Raw genomic sequence first — 10,228 nt, forward strand, 5'->3', positions numbered from 1 at the left:
CAAGGAGGTCAGAATAGAACAGCATCTGCAATCCTTTTTCAGCCTCTGAATCAGATTTTTGCTCAGGTCCCTCAATTTCAGCCAGAAAATACCTGAAATTATAGAAAAACACATAAACTCATAGTAAAGTCCAGAAATGTGATTTTTGTATAAAAACTAATAAAACTATACTAAAAAGTAGCTAAATCCTACTAAAAACTATATGAAAATACCTCCAAAAAGCGTATAAAATATCCGCTCATCACTATGCATATGTTATTCCTTGAAAATTTAAATCAAATTAACCACATGTAAGTTTTGTATATATAGGTGAATGATAATTAGAATTGTATAACTCATTTGGGTAGCTTGCATTTAGAATAGATTGCATTGCATAAGATTCCACTATTCTACCTTCACTCTTTTCTCTTGGATTTAGCATGAGGACATGCTATTGTTTAAGTGTGGGGAGGTTGATAAACCCCTATTTTATGATTCATCTTGGGCTCAAATTGAGTATTTTTATCAATTCTTCACCCACTTATTCATATGAATTGCATGGTATTACTTTCCCTTCTTTATTTTATAATATATGTGAAAACATGTTTCCTATGCTTGAAAAATATTAATTTTAATTATCCCTTTTTACCATTCGATGCCGTGATTTGTGTGTTAAGTATTTTTAGGTTTAATAAGGCAGGAATGGATTAGAGGACAGAAAGGAAACATACAAAATTGGAAGGAAAGCACAAAAATGGAGTTTTGAAGAAAAGGCAGCGACGCGTACGCGTGGACGACGCGGACGCGTGCCTAGTGCAAAATGGCAGCGACGCAGACGTGTGACTGACGCAGACGCATGCCTTTAGTAGAACGTAAATGATGCGTACGCGTGACCCACGCGTACACGTGACGGACGCCACGTGCAAAAATCTGCAGAAAACGCCCTCAGTGATTTCTGGACCCTTTTTCGGCCCAAATCCAAGCCAGAAAGACAGAATATAAGCCAGAGAATGGGGGAATCAAAGGAGAACGTTTTTAGAATAATTCATACAACATTCATTCACATAATTTTAGGTTTAGATATAGCTTTTAGAGAGAGAGGTTCTCTCTTCTCACTTAGGATTTAGGATTAGGATTTCTCTTATTTTAGGATTGCTTCTACAATCACAGGTTCAAAATTCCTTTAATTTATTTTCTGCTTTTATTTATTCCAATGCTTTCACTTGTTAATGTTCCTAAATTGGCTTATGAACTTTTCATGTTAAGATTTGAATATTCTATTTAATGCAATTTGAGGTATTTCAGATTAATGATTGTTTTATTCAATTTATGATGCTTTCAATTTAATTTAGATTTTTCTCCTTTTGGTTTTGGTTAAGTAATTGGTAACACTTGAGTTATCAGACTCAGCAGTTGATTGAGATTTAGAAATTGCTGATTAATTTGGATCGCTCTAAAGCTAGTCTTTCCACAGGAGTTGACTAGGACTTGAAGGTCAAATTTAATTAGTCCACTTGACTTTCCTTTATTTAGTAAGGGTTAACTAAGTGGGAACAAAATCCAATTCTCATCACACTTGATAAGGATAACTAGGATAGGATTTCCAGTTCTCACACCTTGCCAAGAGATTTTTCTAATTATTAATTTATCTTTTTCTTGCCATTTAAATTACTTGTTCCCTATTTTAAAAATCCAAAACAAAATATACTTTTTCCATAACCAATAATAAATCATACCTCCCTGCAATTCCTTGAGAGATGACCCGAGGTTTCAATACTTCGGTTATCAATTTTATTGGGTTTGCTTAAGTGACAAACAAGTTTTTGTATGAAAGGATTATTGCTTGGTTTAGAAACTATACTTGCAACGAGAATTTATTGTGAATTCTAAACCATCAATCATTCAGTTCATCAATGACTTTTTATTATTTTTCTATCACCAAAACTTTAATTTCAATTTATATTAAATAACTAATTAAAATAAAAATTGTACATAAAATTAATTGACCTAAACTTAAAGTATTCATAAAAATCAATTTAATCATTCTCAATAAATTAATCTCTAAAAGCTCAAATTAATAAAATAAACCATAATTTATTCATAATAAAGATTTTTTAAATTTAATTATATAATACTTCTATTACTGAATTCTAATTTGAAATTATATAAAATAACCAATTATAAATTTTACACAAGAATATTAATTAACTTAACCCCAAACATTAGTAAAACTAATTTAATTACTCTTAATATATTAGTTTATAAAAATAAGGAGTTCAAAATATAATGAGTCACAACTTATTCATAATAGGAGTTACTTAAATTAAAATGTACAATTCTTTATTTTTTTTAATTACTAAAATTGTGCAAAATATTCAATTATAATAAAATTATATAAGAGCCTTAACTAATTTAAAATGAAATTATCCCCTAATCTATTTAATTATTTTTATTAAAATAATTTCTAAAATTATAAAGTTTAAACTTAATAAGATAAAATAACAATTTATTCATATTTAGATTTTAAAAAATGCGGGATGCTACAAGGGAGAGTGACGAGGGATGGCGGCGCGGTGACAGAGAGGGTTAACGGTGCGGGTGAGAAGAGAGTGTGTGCTGCAGAGAGTGAAGAAGGGAGAGTGGCGTTGGGGAATATGCAAATAGGGATTCGGGTTAGCTTTCTTCTCTGTTTTCTTCTTTCTTCATGAGTGAGAGTCAAAAGGGTTGGTTGAGACTTGAGAGTGTGTGCCGCTGAGTGAAAGATGATGAGGGCGGGAGTAAAATTAGGATTAGAATTAGTTAAAAGAATAAGTTTAATGTAAAAATTTGCATTAGAGGTATAATAGTAATTAAAAATTAAATGTATTTTATTAAAATTATTTTAAAAATGTTATTTATTAATTAATTTTAAGTAAATATTTTAATTTAAAATTAGAAATAATCTAATTATTTTTTAGTTTATAAAATTAAACAAAAAATATTAATCTTTTAAATTTTAAATAAAAAATACTGCATTATTATGAAATTTATATGAATCCAAACTAATTCTAAACTTAAAGTATCGCCAACTTGACTTAAATAATTTTAGTGAAAAAATTTTTTAATATAAAATTCTAAACAAATATAATAAATCATAAATAATTGATTATTTTAATTTTTAAAAATTTGAGGTCATATATTTAACATCTTAAAATAAATTTTTTTATTAGTTATAAAAAATCTTTGAATTTTGTAATAACTAAATAACTTGTTACGAAAATATTATAATTTGTGACAAATTATTAGTAAGTAAGTATTCGACATTTGAATCTCATCACTGTGTATGTAACAATTCATTGGCTAGTGACAAACTGTTAAATCGAACTCCGATCCGTAGGGATTAATTCTTGACTTGTCGGATTAAGGAATACCATGAAAATAAAAAATAGTAAGGGTATATATAAATATATACGAGATATGCTATTTTGCCAAAAAAAAGTTTGTCTGTATATATGATGAATGGACTACCACTTTAAAATATTTCATGACTTTCTAGTTTAATCTTAATCTATGTAAAATATTTAACAGCTCATATAAATTTGACCCATATGCTCTAATATATTTGTTAGTATTATTTACTAAATTTAATTATAAATCTAAATATAATAATAATTATATATATATATATATATATATATATATTTCTTAATCTATTTCTATACATAGGTATTGATTACTTCTTGTATCAATGTAGTTCAGTTATTGAAAATTCTTTATTTATGAGCTTAAAATTTTTTAGCTGTCCGAAACAATTTATAGCTAGAACCCAATCCGGTTAATTTTTTTGTTTTTTTTTATTAAATATTAGAAAAACTCCAACTGTTTTGGGGTGAACAATTAAAAAAATAATGTTAGCTAAAAAATACCTTTAAGTTAACCGTGTTATTTTTTTAGGTGGCTAGTCGAATTTTAGGTCGGGTCCACAAAGAATAAAAAATGTACTAGCTCATTTGGAAAAAAAAGAAAAGCATCCGTTTGGATCTCGTTTAAAATTGCTTTAGAATAGTGACAAAATTGTGACAAATTATATTAGTGTGCTTAGCAAATTTACTTTAAACTTTTCATGAATTTTCTATGGATTTATATAGATGTTAGTGATTAGTAGCAATATGAAATAAGGACAGAATAAGGACTAACGTTTTTTTTTTTGACAAATTAATAGCAACATGAAATAAGGAAGAAAAGTCTATCAATTGTTAAACGGTCGCTAATTCCTCACTAAATAAGCTTTTGATTAGTGACTCAATTGCGACCAGTTACTTCTAAAATTTTCTCGATTAGCTTTGGATTTGTTATAACTTTGCGACGAATTTTAAACGAGATTAGCGAGTAATTTGCTACAAAATAGGTAGGATATAGATTTTGCTTTGCGACAAGATTGTAGTTGCCAAGTCGCTCGCTAAATTAAACTTGCAACAACTTAACGACAAATGTATTTTGCCCGCTAATCAGTGACTTGATATCAGCGAACGAAGTGTGTCAGTTGTTAAACGGTCGCAAATTTCTCGCTACTTAGGTCCTAGGTGCTGAATATCTGTATTTCCACTTTAGCGACTAATTAGAAAGGAACACTTCCATAGTTGAATGATTTATCTGTTGCGATGATGTAGGAGTTATGTATTTACAAAGAAGACTAAATTCTTGGAAGAGTACAGTTTTGAATGGAGAGTATCTCCATATGCAATGTTGTACGCATATTTTAAACCTGATTGTGAAGGATGGATTGAAGGAGATTGATGATTCGGTTGCCAAAATTCGAGATGCTGTGAAGTATGTCAGATCTTCAAATTCAAGATTAGCTAGGTTTAAGGCATGTATTGCACAAGAGAATATTCCACATAATACTCTTGTTTGCCTAGATGTTGAAACGCGATGGAACTCTACATACTTAATGTTAGTAGCAGCCTTAAAGCATCAGAAGGCATTTGAGCTATTAGAGATGCAAGACAAAAAATTTATTGATGAATTAAACAAGGGAAGAGGGGTACCTTCATTTCAAGATTGGGATTATGCTAAGTCCGTCTTACCATTTTTAGAGATGTTTTACGATGCTACACTTCGCATCTCTGGATCCTCTTATGTCACTAGTAACTTATACATGAAAGAAGTGTTTGCTCTTGGAAGGAGGATTCAACAATATCGTGATGATGATGATTTGAGCATAAGTCTTATGGCAAGTAAGATGAAAGCAAAATACAACAAGTATTGGGGAAATGCAAAAACTATTAACATGTTGTTGTTAATTGCCATAGTTCTAGATCCCTGCCATAAGTTGGATTATGTTGAGTGGTGCCTAGTTAATTCTTTTAGTGTGGAAGTGGACGGTGAATTGAAGACAAATTTGTCTTCTTGTCTTCATTTACTTTATAATTTATATCAAGGTGCAGATGAAGGAAACCAAGATGATACCCTCTCCCAACCGAGTGCAAGTGATAAAGTCAAAGACATTTATGATATGGGGTTATATCATCGATCAACCGGTCGCAAATCCAATCTTAAATCTGAGCTTGATCGTTATTTGAATAAGACTGTGAGCCAGATGATAAGCCTTTGGATATTCTAGGATGGTGGAAGGCTAACTCGAATCGGTTTTCCGTCCTAGCAAATATGGCACGGGACATATTGGCTTTACCAGTTTTAACAGTAGCTTCCGAGTCTGCTTTTAGTATGAGGGGAAGAATCATTGATCAATATCGTAGCTCATTGACTCCTAAGATGGTAGAAGCCCTTGTATGTACCGAAGATTGGCTTAAAGGAGATTTTTTCTCTTCTCTTGCACCTGAGAATTTCGAAGAGCTTGAAAAGGTCGAGCAAGGTAAATTGAATAAAATTAATTAAATTATTCCACTAGTCTTTATAAATTTTTTAAATTTATAATTATAGTTTTTTTTTACAAATTTGATTTTATCAGAGGACATTACTTGTTCAGTGAGTCTAGGTTCAATTGCGCTTGAAGATGACTAGAAAGTCTGGATTGTTTATGTTTTCTTTAGTTATGTTCTAAACACTTAGGTGGTAAAGATATTAGACTTGCTTTTCCATATATGATTAGACTTGCTTATGTTTATGTTTATGTTTATGCTTATGTTTATGTTGGTTTGTTTGAGACTTTGAGGTACAACTTATAGCAGTTGCAATGTCAATTTTGGATGGGGACATTGGTGTCAACAATTATAGCAGTTGGAATATCATTTTTGTGAATAAGATGAAGGTCTTAGCTGCAGTGGCTTTGAAATGTGTAGAGGAAGACAAAGATGCACGACCAACTATGAACCAAGTGATTGAGATGCTTCAGAGCCATGACACAGATCCTTAGTGTTGAAGCTATACTCACCAAAACCTGCTAGTCTGGGTCTTTTGAGCTTGATTTTTCACTTTCTTTTTTGTATCAAGAGTATTGTACGTAAACTACATCCAATTCTTGAGTTGCACTTGTTTCTTTCTTAGCAGTTAGGCTACAGGGGAAGGGCCGAAGGGGGTTGCATTTGAAAAAATTGAACAATGTAGCAAGATTTCAAATAAGCAGCTAATGTTATATTATTTAGAAAGAAAAAAATTAATTTAAATTACAAAAATCAATTTAAAAAAAAGGTAAAAATTTGGGTTTTTGTATGTGAAAAATTAATTTTTGTGTAAAAAATGGTTTTTAGGTGTAAAAATAAATTTTTTGGTGTAAAAACCAGTTTTTTGATATAAAAACCGGTTTTTAAAACTAGTTTTTTGGTGAAAAACTGGTTTTTTATGTAAAAACTGGTTTTTTTATATAAAAATTTGTTATTTTTGAAAACTGGTATTTTTAAAAATAACCGGTTAAAAACCGGTTTTGAATTTTATTAACTGGTTAATAACCACTTTTATAATGTAAAACCAGTTTGGTTAATAACCAAGACTATATTTTTTGTTAACCAAAAAACTGGTTTGGTTTTTGGATTAACCAAACCATGAACACCCCTATCTCCAAGGATCTTTGCTCCTCAAATGGTTGACAGAATTTCCAACCTTCTTTACCAAGCTTGGGTGAAGTTCAACCCAAGATATGAGTTCCCAAAGTTAGTCTTTCGAGTGTGATCCGGGATCCCATATCATATTTTTGCACCCGTCTTCAAGTTGATTGTCATGGTTCTTCCATCCGGGTGGTGGACCTATAGAATTCTCTTTAGCACACCAAATCATCCTTCTAGACCCACACAAAGTATCATTCATCCAATCATGACCCCTATGCTTTGGAGCTTTGGCCCTAATGAGCATAATTCTAAACTTCCAACCACTACACCACTCTTTCTTATTATTAACTCTGTAAAGAGCTCTAAGTTGCTCATCCGTTTCAATCAAGCCATATTCAAGTGAGAAAGTAAAGCTTAAAGGTAAGAAGTTTACCCACTTGAATGTTGTGATGGATGGTGACTTGGGACGGGAGACTTTCCCACACTTAGACAATGCGAGGTCTACTCCTTTAGGCTCTTCCTTAGTTGTGTCCACCTCTTGACAACTTCTTTCAACTTTTTCTTGCTTGTCGACTTCTTCAACAAGGGTATCGATATCACTTGGTTTGGAGTTATCTTCAATAATGTAGATTTCACACCTAATGGGAGAGAATTCAATTTTAGATAAAAAGTCATTGATGATTGAATCCATCTCTTGATTAACTTCTTCATATTCTTCAATTGTGATATGCGCTGGAGGTTGTTGAGGCTCCCATGATGGTTCCACATCTCCTAAATTTTTAACCTTGTAGGTTCCTCCAATTGTTCCAACACAAAACACAACTCCTCCTTCTCCACCGGATTGTCCAATCTCTTCTTTATGCTTTTCTCTTCTTTGGATCCTTCGCATGTGGATACGGAAGCACCTTGAGTGTACATGCATTGGTAGGCTAAAGTGTGCACTACCTTAGTCAAGTTAGTCACAAACTCTAGTGTGTTCCTTTGCATATCCGCTTGTCCTTGAAGTAGCAATGTGAGAGAATCATCCATTGGGGCTTGGGGTGGATAAGAGGTTTCATTATTTTGGAGAAAGGGTTCATAGTAGGAAGGTGGTTCTTCTAGCTAAGGATATGGGGATGGTGTGTATTGAGGTGGTTCATGGTAGTGGTCATGATAGAGTTGTGGTGGTTCTAAAGGTTCTTTCTCATAATGGTCACGAGGATATGGTTTAGATGATTGGTCATATAATGGATATGGATCATAGGAAGGTGTTTGGTAACGAAAGGCTTGTGAGAATGCTTGAGGTTCATGTTGAGGGTAAGAGTCATAGGCATATGATGATGGTACTTGATTTTCACAAAAAGATTCACCATAGCCATTGAATTGACATGCATTAGGATGGTGATTATACCTATGAGTATCCGGAGGTTGTTGCCAATAGGAGTGATCAATTCCTTGAGGCTCCTCCCATCTTGGTTGGTTACACGTTTGATACATGTGGTCATTGAAGTTCACATTCCCTACAACACAATTAGAACCAAACTCATAGCCAAAGTGAGAATTCATAGTGGAGACGAAATAAACTAACTAAGTCTAAGAAACAAGTGAAAGAGCAACGTATTTACAATATTCACATATGTACAATAACCAATAACATAACACCATTGCAAGGCCCCAGCAACGGCACCATGTTGAGGAATAGATTTTTGACGGTTTAGAATTTCACAATTGAAATCTCGTCGAAGTATAGTTTCCAAACCAACAATAATCCTTTCATACAAACATTTGTTTGTCACAAGTACAAACCCCTAAAATTATAAACCGAAGTATTTAAACCTCGGGTCATCTCTCAAAGAAATTGCAGGGTAGTGTTCTTGTTATTGGCTATGGACATGTATACTTTGGGGTTTTGGATAGGAACAAGAAAAGTAGATGATAAAAGAAATCAAATGACAAAGAGGTCTTGGTAAGGTTTGGTGGTCAAGGATCTCTATCTTTATCACTAACGATAATTGCAAGGATCAATCCCACTAAGTCATCCTCTAACAAGTAAAGGAAAGTCAAATGAGATATATCAATCCAAGTCCATAAGTCCTAGCTATTCACTAATTGAATTAATGAGAACTAGAGTCAATGGCTATCAACTATCAATCACTTGGACATTAGTAACTCAAGAATTCCTAAGTTATCTTCCCAAGCCAAGAAATTGACAACAAGAATGAAATCTAACAACAATTATTGCAAGGAATTAACAACAACAACCAAAAAGAACATTATTAACATGAATTACCTCAAATTGAATTGAAAGAAAATATAAGAAACAAGAGTAGATCAACAACAAAGTATGGAAACAAAATAGAAGAAATTACAACAAAAGAATAGAAGAATGATGAATGTAACAACAAGGAATTGAGAAGTAGAAGTAAAAGAGAGCATGAACTAAAACCTAGATCTAAGATTATTGAACTAAACCTAATCCTAATCCTAGAGAGAAGTGAGAGCTTCTCTCTATAAAACTAACTAAAACTAATCCTAATGTGCAAGAACTATGTCAAAAGATGTGAATCCCTCTTCAATCCTTGGTCCTTTTAAGTGTTTTGGCGCCAAAGTTGGTTTAGATTGGGCCCCATAGCTTCTCAAAATTTGCTGGGCACATTTTCACTTTAAAATCACGTGCCAACATCGACGTATACGCGTACAGCACGCGTGCGCATCCCTTGAGTTTTCGCGATCCACGCGTGTGCATCCATGTGCTCATCTATTTCTTTGGCTTTTCCATGTGTTCTCCATTTTGCATACTTTTTTCTCTTCACTCTTTTGATCCGTTCCTAGCCTTTTCAACCTGAAATTACTAGCAAACACATCAAGGCATCTAGTGGAATCAAAGGTGAATCAAAATTATCAAATTAAAGGTCTAAAAGCATGTTTTCACATTTAAGCACAAATTAAGGGAGAATCACAATACCATGCTATTTCATTGAATAAATGTGAGAAAAAGTTGATAAAATACTCTAAATTCATCACAAGATAAACTCTGAAAACACGGTTTATCAAGAAGGCAGAGTATCACCGATAGGAGGAGTATTGTGATATCCCAGAGGACCAGGGTGACTCGCCGCCTCCACCTCCTCCACCTCATACGCCATCTGGGTTAGGCTCAGAGCCTAGTCGGGATGCTTAGGATGGTGCCCCTCCTAATTTGCATGACCTGGTCCATCCAACAGTCGCCCTGAGGACTTGCTGGTTGATGAGATAAACTTTGAGGAAGCTTTTCATATTCACACCAC

At 32.9% G+C, this 10,228-nt stretch overlaps 1 protein-coding gene across 1 annotated transcript; it reads left to right on the plus strand.

Annotated features, from left to right (window-relative positions):
* Positions 1-2,516: 2,516 nt before the first annotated feature.
* On the plus strand, positions 2,517-5,581 carry LOC112763506 (zinc finger BED domain-containing protein RICESLEEPER 1-like). The gene is made up of 2 exons (XM_025809158.1): positions 2,517-2,651; positions 4,736-5,581. The coding sequence occupies exons 1-2, from the start codon at positions 2,517-2,519 to the stop codon at positions 5,579-5,581; spliced, it is 981 nt and encodes a 326-aa protein (XP_025664943.1).
* The last annotated feature ends 4,647 nt before the right edge of the window (positions 5,582-10,228 follow it).

The sequence above is a fragment of the Arachis hypogaea genome, chromosome 17, assembly GCF_003086295.3.
Source record: "Arachis hypogaea cultivar Tifrunner chromosome 17, arahy.Tifrunner.gnm2.J5K5, whole genome shotgun sequence".
Lineage (NCBI taxonomy): Eukaryota > Viridiplantae > Streptophyta > Magnoliopsida > Fabales > Fabaceae > Arachis > Arachis hypogaea.

Bases quoted from the DNA above. Each gene is read 5' to 3' on its own strand.
- LOC112763506 (XM_025809158.1), top strand. From the start codon at position 2,517: ATGCTACAAGGGAGAGTGACGAGGGATGGCGGCGCGGTGACAGAGAGG. The intron at 2,652-4,735 runs GTTAGCTTTCTT...CTGATTGTGAAG, and splicing joins ATATGCAAATAGGGATTCGG to GATGGATTGAAGGAGATTGA.